This window comes from Chrysemys picta, chromosome 6, assembly GCF_011386835.1.
Source record: "Chrysemys picta bellii isolate R12L10 chromosome 6, ASM1138683v2, whole genome shotgun sequence".
Lineage (NCBI taxonomy): Eukaryota > Metazoa > Chordata > Testudines > Emydidae > Chrysemys > Chrysemys picta.
Window position 1 is genome coordinate 119,463,113 of NC_088796.1, and position 10,512 is coordinate 119,473,624.

Sequence of the window (10,512 nt, forward strand, 5' to 3'; positions counted from 1 at the left end):
TTTGGCTCTACCTGTTGCAGCCATTTTACCTATTGCTCTTTTCCGCTCCTTTCAGTAACTAAAAATGTTGGGTGCGAGGTAGAAGGTAAGGAAGTGGAGGGATGAAGTGACACCAATATATTTTTATTCATAATTTTTTCATCTATTTAACATGGTCTGGATAATTAAAAATTTATTTTAAATGAGGGGAGACACATGGTCGGGTGGGAGGAGGACCATTATTCCAAGTAGCCATTATCTTGCTGAAAAATCTGCTTCTTGCTTCAGGTGCCGGCAGAAGTTGAAAAATGTCAGGACCGAGTGGAATGCTTCAATGCTGACCTGAAAGCCGACATGGAGAGATGGCAGAACAACAAGCGCCAAGATTTTAGGCAGCTGCTTATGGGAATGGCCGATAAAAACATCCAATACTATGAGAAGGTATTGCCCTGAGCTGCAGCTGCAGCAGATGGTCTCATACAAATAATCCCTTTGAGTGACTTACAGTCACTCAAAAATTGCAAACCCTGTGTTGTAAGAACTAGCGCTCAGTGTGAGGACTTCACATCAGGTGTTGAAGGTTTTTAGGTTAGCTGTCGAATCAGTAAAGGCTCTTGATTAGCCTGTGGCTTCCACTGAAAGTTTCCGGTATTACCACTTCATTATGGCTTGAGCTGTAAATCACTAGACAGTGGCTAAATGTAATAGGGGCAATGGAGTTACACAAGGGAAGGAGTTAATATAGTAATTGATATTTTCTACTGGATGGAGATTTTTTTTTTCACCATCCCTTATGTTTTGCCCCTTTTTGTCTAGACCTGATGCTGCTAGACTTGTCTGACAAGCAGGAGCATGTGTACCAGGTGCTGTCCCTGCTGCTAGGTTAACTTGGTCCTACAAATACTTACTGTTGAGCTTATAGGAGCAAGGAAGGAGTCTGTGCCCCCCTCCTGCTTCCGACTTTCACTGAGTCACTGGAGCAAGAGCCAAATATGCTACATGGTCCTATGGGAGGATTCCTTATATGTTAAGGAAATGGAGGTTGGGGAATAGCCATCTTAATTTTACCCTTGTGCATCATGATTAACTTTTGGCTACTTGATGTACTGTTTCTGAAATGCAATATTCTTTTTTTTTCCCTGCAGCCTATGCTGCATGTGTAGCATAATTTGCCCCAGTAGACGGTCTCTTGTTATATAATATCATTGATGCATCCTCTATTATGAAATTACTATAAGGTGAATGTGGGTGCACAACTTTTTGAAAAATCACACTCAGAGTAGTTACCAATAGTTCATTGTTAAACTGGGATGATGTATCTAGTTCTGAGTCCAGTACTAGTCAATATTTTAATCAGCGACTTGGATAATGGAGTGAAGAGTACATTTAAAATTTGTGGCTTTCACTAAACTCGAAGGTATTTCAAACACTTGAGGAGAGGATTAGAATTCAAAGAGATGTTGATAAATTGGAGACTTGGTCTGTAATCAAGATGAAATTCAGTAAAGACAACAAAGTACTTTGCTTAGGAAGGAAAAATCAAATGCACAAATGCGAAATGGGGAATAACTGGGTAGGCAGTAGTACTGCTGAAACGAATCTGGGGGTTGTAATGCATCACATTGAATATGATGCAGTTGCAAAACAGGCAAATATTCTGCGGTGTATTAACAGGCATGTGTAAGACATGGGAGATAATTGTCCTGCTCTGCTTGGCACTGCTGAGGCCTAAGTTGGAATACTGTGTCCAGTTCTGGGTGCCACGCTATAAGAAAGATATGACCAACAGGAGAGAATTCAGAGGAGAGCACCAAAAATGATAAGTTTAGAAAACCTGACCTCTGAGGAAAGGGTTAAAAACAAAAACAAGCTGGGCATGAGATAAAAGGACAGAGGGAGGACATACATCTTCAAATATGTTAAGTGCTGTTATAAAGAGGATGGTGATCGATTGTTCTCCATGTCCACTTAAAGGTAGGACAAGAAGTAACCAGCTTAATCTGCAGCAAGGGAGGTTTAGATTAGATATCAGGAAAAACTTACTATAAAGATAGTTGAACAGGTTGTGGAATCCCTGTGTTTAGAGGCTTTAAAGAACAGGTTAGACAAACACCTATCAGGGATGGTCTGGGTATACTGGGTCCTGTCTCAGGACATAGGGCTGGACTAGATGATCTCTCGAGGTCCCTTTCAGACCTGCATTTCTATGGTGGTTCATTATTTATTATTTGTATTACTGTAGCGCATAGGAGCTCTTACAATATCTATGGTTCTTTACTTCATTCACTGCCCATCTTAGCAGTTGTGCCTTACGAGAGCACAAAAAAGGTATGAGATGATAATGTTCATTTAAATGCCATTGTAATCTATATGTATGAGGAGGGCAAAATTAGTTTTGGCACTTCTTGACTCGAAAGCTGAACCCCACAGCCTGAACGAAGTTTTTAATAGCATTTCCTAGGTTTGCTTTAAAGGAAAATGATTCTGTTGTCCAGTACTATTTAACTAGGCCCTACTCGAATGCCCTGTTCTGGGCAAGGTGTGCTACTGAAAGTGGGAGTTGCTGACAGGTGTGCGCTGAATGAGTATTTGGGTCTAAGTAATCATAAAAATAAGCCTGGAATGAAAACTACCTGTGTTGCTGCCCCCCGTTCTGTAGCATCTACCTATGTTTGTAGGGATTGGGGGTGGTCAGGTTAGTCAGAAGCCTGGAACCAGGGTCGGCGTCGGGTGTTGCACCATGGGTCAAAGCAGGAGCGAGTGTCGGGAGTAGGCTTTAGGAGGCGGGACCTGGAGTAAGTCAGGCAAGCAGGAACTGGGAGCAGTCTGGGATAAGGATGGCAGAAACAGCTGGGGAGTCAGGAACCAGGAGTCAGGCAAGTGGACCAGGGTCTGTAGTAGCAGTAGGGATTCACCTAGTTGCTTGGACAACTTCCTGTGCCTCTCTTTAGCTCAAGTAGTGTGACCCGGCCACCGATTGGCTGGGACATCTCCCCCAGTCAGGAGCTTTGTGGGCAGGGCTCTTAGTGAAGGGTCATAGGCCTCAAACTGAGGGTTCCCAGGCAGTGCCCAAAATGTTCTCCCCCCCCCGGTTCCCCACACTTCACCCAAACCAGCGGGGACTAGCAAAGCTTTAGCTCACAATCAGCCTTGTGTTTAGTGTGCCTTTAAAATAAATGTCCTTTAAACTCACTGTTTTGTTACACCTTCTTCCCCTTACTGGCTTTGCTCTGGTTGTTTTCTCTCTCTTTCCCCCCTCCCCCTCCCTCCCTCCATCTTCTATGCAATAGGTCTAATTCCCTATAAAGTATTCTCTAGCTCTTCTCTGACTTTCTTCTCTCTCAGAATTTGCGTCTCCGTGTTGTACCTAACTCATTAGACAGATTCTCACATGTGGGGCTTGAAAACTTTACCTGACATCAAGAGTTAGATTTCCCCTTCCCTACCCCCAAAGAGCTCACCCTGTTGGGGATTCACCTTGAAAATCTGGCATCACATTGGGAGCTACTGGGTGCTGAGCACCCTAAAAAAAAAAAAAAAAACCTTGGCTCTTACTGAGATCCCTAGGTGGGAGTGGTGCTCTCTTGAAATTCTAGCCCCTAATAGCCAGAGGAGTGAGGTCCAACTTTTTAAAGGTATTTTGGCCTCGCAGCGCTACGTGTTGCAATGCCCAAGTCTCATCTCAAACGTTAATAAGATTAAGGCTAAGTGCTTAAATCCCTCTTGAAATTGAGACTTTGGTTCCTAAATCCGTTGGGTGTTTCAGTGTTAAACACAGAAATGCCAAAATATCTTTAAAAGGCTGGGCCCAAGCCTTTTAGATCTGCATGAAAGATGTTGCCCTGGATGATGTTTCATTTGCATCAGAAACCCCAGATAATTGGATTCCTATCCAGAGGTGTCTCTGGATCCTAACTAGATACTCCGCATTTATTCTGCTAGGCAAAAGCTTATTTGAACAATGAACCCCTATAGGTGCCAGAAGGGAAGTGGGAGCAGTTTCTCTGTTATGTCTTTATCACTCTGCCCAGCCCTAGGGCATCGACCCAGTGTCTGTGTCTCTCTGCTTAGAGCTTTACCAAACCGCTAGCTGCTGTAGGCTGCTTACAGCTGTTAGAAACAGTCTTTGCCCTCAAAATAACATTTTACAAAGCCACTATGTTTTGTAAGATGTTGTTAATAGAGCCTTTCCTTGCCACAAGGAGCCTGTAGTTGTGCCCGTTCATGCTTTCCAAATATTGTCTGGCGTCCTTTCAGTTTAACTTTGGAATTTCTGAAGTTTCTAATCATTTCGAATTTTTGATGACTAAAGTTCTTAGTGTCCCCCTTAACTCCAGCCTAGCAACTTCTTTTGTCTGAGAATTTAGAAAACTGTTTCTTAACTTCTTGTCTTTCGAGCTACTAAACTGATGGCTAACAGGACCACGCTTTGTGAGACCTCTTAACTTGCATGCCTGAGTGGTGGGACAAGAATGAGGAGGCTGTAGTATGTAATGTAGTCCTATTGTTTGGTTTTTTTTTGCAGTGCCTTATGGCGTGGGAGTCAATTATACCACTATTACAAGACAAACCAGAGACCAAATAAGAAGTTCCATAGCCCACAGACTTCTCTACACAAGTGCACAGTACCACTAAACAACCTACTGGAGCTGTATGATGCACTACTTTGAGTTACCTGAGAAATGCCAGCTATGCCCAGTCTGGTTACAGACCCATTGAAAAGCATTTGGACTTCTTCCTCTTTTTGTGTTTAAACCGGTATGTTTCATCTTTTGAGTTACCGTAACAGTTCCTTTCCAGCCTATGGAGTGATTGTGGGCTTGTAATGGAAATACACAGGGATCAAGTCGCTTCTTGATAAAGAAAACTTTGCCTCCTTATTCCAGAAGGAGCTAATGAGTGGAATACTAAAAAGATGAAAATAAAACTCTAAACTGCAAGGTGCCAATATGACATCTTTATTACCATCCTCTTTGTTTGCTAAATAAGGGTTGATTCCCATGAAACAGTGCCCACCAACCCACCCTTCTTTTTTGTGTGTTTTTTGTTTTGTTTTTTTTCTTGATGGAGAGGGAATGGCCAGAAGTGGACACTTACTACAATTTGTAAACTCCCAGGATTAAGCAATTTTGGAGCTGAATCTTTGTGTGGGAGTTTGGGCTGGTCCTAGATTAGAACATACTGACACTTCTGCAGAAAGCTCGTGATGCAAGCCTGAACTGTGGTTCATGAGTGTGGCCTACACTCTGTTCGTATTGAATATTCCATACTCATTTGTTTACCTTTGGTGATATGAAGTAATGTAAGTTGGCTGAAGCACACATGTGACAGATTTGGGGATCAAAGGAGGACTGGTGTGGGGGGGGGGAGGGGAAGGGGGAGGGATGAGTTTGATGTAGCCTTACAAAGTGTGTGATGGGAACAAACACAAGTCTGTTAACCTTTTATCCCCCAAGCAAGCACAGACAGTTCTGTGATAGGATTCTTTGATCCATGCTTTCACTTGTTTTCAGACTATAAGCTAGATGGGAATCCCTCTGAATCTCCCTCTGGCCTTGATCATTTAAAACATACCCATCGTAGTAAGGATGGGTTCTTCTGTTTGCCCTTTTTCTTTCACAGCAGCCAAAACCCCCAAAGAGTCAAGTGCTTGCTGACCCCAGGTATCATTGTGCATGTGTGAAACTTGCCTTAAACATGTCAATGGCAGGTGACAGAGGCAATACCTTCTTTCCCCCATTATGTACATTTAGTGGTCATGCTTGTCTCTATTGATCCTCATTGAAAGGGCGTCTTAAGAGTTGCCCTTTTTAGGTATAAATCTATTTTCCTACCAGGTTTTGTCAACTTTATAGTCTGCAGAATCTTTTCCTTTCCGTATCCAGTCTCTCCAGTTCACCGCCTTTTTTGCTAGTGGCTTTAGTACCTGCCAAAGGAAAGAGCACTGCCAAGACGGGTTACGGATACTTTGAATCTGTTAAGTCTTCGTTTGCTGCTTGACCAGTTTGTTTCCTCCCATAGGAACTCCAGGGTTTAATTATTTTGGCAAACAGGAGTGTGATATTCAGGATTCTAGGGTCAGCAAACAACTTTTTATTGTTTTATATCCTCTCATTTTCTACCAAAGCTATTGGAATGCTCAGTCAATCCCCGGCATCATTCTGGCAAGGAATCCAAAGTTTAATTTAAAAAAAAAAATGTACAAAGACCATGCAAATTCCATTTAATTCGTGGATTGTCCCCAGCTAAAATAAATGCTATAAAATATACCTGAAGTTTCTTCAGGTTTGCATAGTCTGTTCAAACAACTATTACATAAAAGTTGTGGCTGTTAAATTATTAACATGGGAGAATCACTGGACATAAAATTTGTCATGGTTAAGGCAGTTTTTCTACTTGACCGTATCACTTTCATTGATGTAGTTTTGTGATTCTAAACTTGCAGTTCAATTTGTCAGCATACGTTTGCTAGGTGAAATCAGGGACCTTGCATCAGGTGGTTGGTTGAAAGTGCAGCATAGTAACGATATTGTGTTAGTAGAGCGAGGGAAGACTTCAGTAAGAAATTATTCTCTAACAGTCTCTGATTATTTTTTTCCCTCCCTTAAACCTTTGTCTATTTGTCCTCTCTCCAATTGTTTGATATTAGGAATTGATAATTAAGGCCTATTTGATTTGCTGGGGCATATTGGATAGGAGTTGCTCTGATTTGCAGTGCTGTGCTTTTTGTCATTAATTCATATAATTTAGCATATGAAAATGACAGAAAACAAAAGGCTTCATGTGGTGAAACCAGAGAATTGTTTAATCCCTTCGGATACAGTTTCTACCCTGTCAAATTGGTTAGGTTTTTGAACATAATTGTCTCTGAAACATCAGCATAAACCTAGGGTCAAGTAAACTTGTCTTCAACTTCCCCAATGAACAGGAAAGACTGATTAGGGATTGAGAAATGACAGCTTTTTCTAGCACTGTTCTCTCACAGAATGGTCAACTAAGCTGCATTTCTGCTGAGCATTTAAAAAAAAAGATGAAAAAAAATGCACTTTTCCACAAGAGAACATTTGAAAAATGCAGTGGTTCTGTTCAGAGGGGAGTGAATTTAATCGGTTTCCTTTTTTCTTCTGAGTTCCCATGTTCATGCCTTTTGCCCTTCAGGTTTAGTTAGAAAACTGAAGACCAGTCATCAGCTTGTAGTTCCTGGGGCTTGGTTCTTTAAGTACATTTGCCATTTCTCAGAAAATCCCTTTTATACAAGGTACTGTTAGCAAAGGACATTGCAGCATCAGGTAAGGATTGTATCTGGAACCCCTTAAGGGGGGGAGATGTGGACTGCAAGTTTGGTTCACAGATCAGAGGGTGCAGGCCCTAGATCATGTTGCAGATTGGCTGTTCTAGTGTGAATCAGACACCACCTGCTGCCATGTTAAAGAACATAAATCGTGGTTTAAATTAGAAGCAAGCTTTTGAAACGTGTTGCAAAAGGGGAGTTCTTGCCTGTAACTGCAGTCAGACGAGCAGGATACTGTTTGGTGGTTCCCTCTTAGACGCAACTAGCCTGTTGCTGAGTCTGTCTTAATGAACCCTCACAATATGAACCATGTGACAATGGTGGCGAGCCAGGTATTGTTTCATAGTCTGAACATGAGATTTTGTGCAGCGTGGTGTTAGCACAGAGTAGCCCAACTGACTTACAAAATGACAAGTGTTTTCAGGGCTGAATTCCGTTGTCACAAGTGGCTTGTTCCTGTTCATGCTGCATCAGATCCTACCCCTTTAAATGCAGGTTTAAAATTCTTTTGCAGTTCATGGTATATGTGTGGCTATCTCTTAGGGCCCAAGTTTGGCAGTGTGTAAATAGTCTCACTAATTTGTGTGACTGTAGAAAAGCAAGTCTTTCACAAATACTGAGCAGAAATCCACTGAAAGAGTAACTTTGTTCCACTCTTTTTTTCCCCTTTAATAGATGTTTAAGCATCGTTTAGTGCATCCCAATGGGCCTTTTTCTGTATATGGAGATTGATCTGACTCAAAAATTGAGTCTCTCCAATATGGGGCCAAACTCTGATCAACCCAAACAGCAGATAGGCACTCCACAGAGATGAACTTTCTGTGGCTTGGGCCCATCCACAGCTTTAAAGCGTCGTGCATTTCCTTTTAACAGATCTTGCTCCACAGCTGCCCTGTGGTGCACACTGACCCAAGGCGTGTGCAATTTCTTGCTGTCTCTCCATCACTTCTGGTAGGTGTGCAATTTGGAAAGTTGTGACTCTCTTGAAATGGCACCAGCACATCCAGGCAAGCACTGTTTAGCTCTGATTTTTATATATAATCTAAAAAGGGGTGTATGTATGTATGTTCTCTCATCAGGATTTCACTGATGCAATAAACTTGGGAGATTTAAGAAAACACAAAATTATGGCCTTCTCAAGTAATCATTTAAAACGAAAGCACTCCAGGTCTGCTCCATTTCGTAAAGCAGTCAGCTTTACTACTGGTAGTTACCAGAGGGTAAATTGTGGTATGTTTATACTTAAGTTCCTTGACAAAATCATTTTGGTGTTATCACAAAATGTGATGGTTGTGATAGAGGGAGGAAAGGAGGTGGAAAGAAAAAACAAAACTAGGAAAAGCTCAGCAAGGGTTTAGGTTGTGTGAATGTGCAGTTTATCCATTAATGAGTTACTGCATTGGCCTTTCACCTCTGGAAACATGGCTTCAAATATGGCTTCAGTGCCAAGTGCAACTTGATGATGGCCTCCATCACAAACCTTTGTCTGCATCACTAAACCACTGCACACACATTGGCATAAATGGAAGGCCCTATGGAGGGTCTACAGGTAGAACTGGCAGTGTTGTAGAGGGAGCTCTGTGGTGATGTTTTTGCATAGCCTGTCCACACTTACATACTCGTTTAGGACTTGGTCCTGCAAATAGTTACGTATGTGAAGGGTTCAGTTCAATTCAGTGGGACAATTTGTGTATGTTTGCAGGATTGGGACCTTAATCCAGTTTACCCATTTAACTCAAGAAATGATGCAAAATTAAAAGAAAATGGGCTGCAGAATATTAAACGGAACCTTTGTCTTCAATGGGTGGTGCTTTTGACCCAGTGTTTGTGTGTGCAAAACTGTGGGCACAGATTCTGAGTTTTATTTAACAAGCTGTTTGTTCAGCCGCCTTAAACACTACAAGGTAGGGAGACAGTCTTCTTCCTTTTTGGTTTTAACCAGATTTTTTTTTACTATAAGCAATTGAAGGTCATTCAAGAAGGGAAATAACTTTTTTTTTTGCAGGGGAAAAATTACTAGTATTTGCCAAATACATTTCTGATAATGTGAAACTGGGCACCTCCAGAATATTTTGGTCTTTTGGGGATATATGAAGGTTTAAATAAATATTGATATTTTAGATGTATTTTTGTCACTTTTTTAAAATTTTGGTTGGAAGGAATAATAGATTATTGATTAATACCTGCTCGACGCTATAGTTTTGGCAGGAGGTATTTGATATATAGAAATAGTCACAATTAACAGTATTAGTTTGGGGTTAAGGCAGACAGTGCTTATCAAAATCATAGCTTTTTGAATAACTCCTTCTTGCTTAAACTATAACACCAAAAAATATAAAAATCAAGGGTGCTTACGTCGTCCTGGCCCTGGATAGCTGAGGCCCTAAACCTACACTCAGTGGTACAGTGAGACACTTAGGTCAATAGTTGTCATGGGGACAAGGTTCTACCTACACCGATTGCAGGATCTGAGCCAGTCACCCACACAGCATACAACTAGGTGATGCTGGGTTTTGTTATGCAACCATGAACGATCTACAGTATTTCATCTCTTTTGTGGGTGGAGATTGGACAATATTGTCCTGTTCATTCTATTTCCTATGTGCCTGCACTCATGGCTCCCTTTAACATTCAGGGGAGTTTACGCCATGAGGCAAGTCGATGTTGCCATGAAATTTAACTTCTGCCAGCATATTTTTAGGAATCCATCCCTTTTGTCGCTCAGCGCATGACACCATGAATGGAAATGTTGCTGCCTAGGTGCCCAACCAGTGTACTGTATTTTTGACTTTTGTAAAATCAGTTTCTAGAAACTTGTTTGTTTTTCATACTCTGGTCACCCTCCCATACCAGGATAAACCAAAATGAAAGCTGTGAAGACTTGTCGTCGTGTGTGAATTAGCTAGTGGATGATGTACAGATTGGAGTGGTTTTTGTTTCCTACACTCCCACCAAATTTAACTTTTTTTTTTTTTTGCTTTTCTTGTTAAGCTCACAGGATATTAAATGTCTTTGATTTCAGGTGCTGGCATGTTTCTGTTCCTTTTCATTTAGCTCTGTATAAACCTACTCTGTGCATTGTTACTATGGAACTAGTATTGATAAAAACACTTCGAGGTAAACTCTTTGTAATGCTTGATAATTATTAGTGTGTACATTTTTTTAAAGACACTGTTTCTTTACCTCAATTAATTTAAAGGAATGGACCAATAAATGTATTAAAGGATGATTTCTTTACCTAA

The 10,512-nt window shown here is 41.2% G+C and overlaps 1 protein-coding gene across 4 annotated transcripts in view; it reads left to right on the plus strand.

Moving 5' to 3' along the window:
- SNX30 (sorting nexin family member 30) overlaps positions 1–10,512 on the plus strand; it is a 582,715-nt gene extending 572,203 nt beyond the window's left edge. For 3 of the 4 annotated variants that reach the window (XM_065550562.1, XM_005292158.5, XM_005292159.5), the window contains exons 8-9: positions 268–420; positions 4,505–10,512. In XM_065550562.1, coding sequence (XP_065406634.1) covers positions 268–420; positions 4,505–4,564 — 213 coding nt within the window. In that variant the 3' untranslated portion in view covers positions 4,565–10,512. Of the gene's footprint in view, positions 1–267; positions 421–2,221; positions 2,309–4,504 lie in introns of those variants that run through there. The other variant, XM_065550561.1, reaches the window with a different exon arrangement.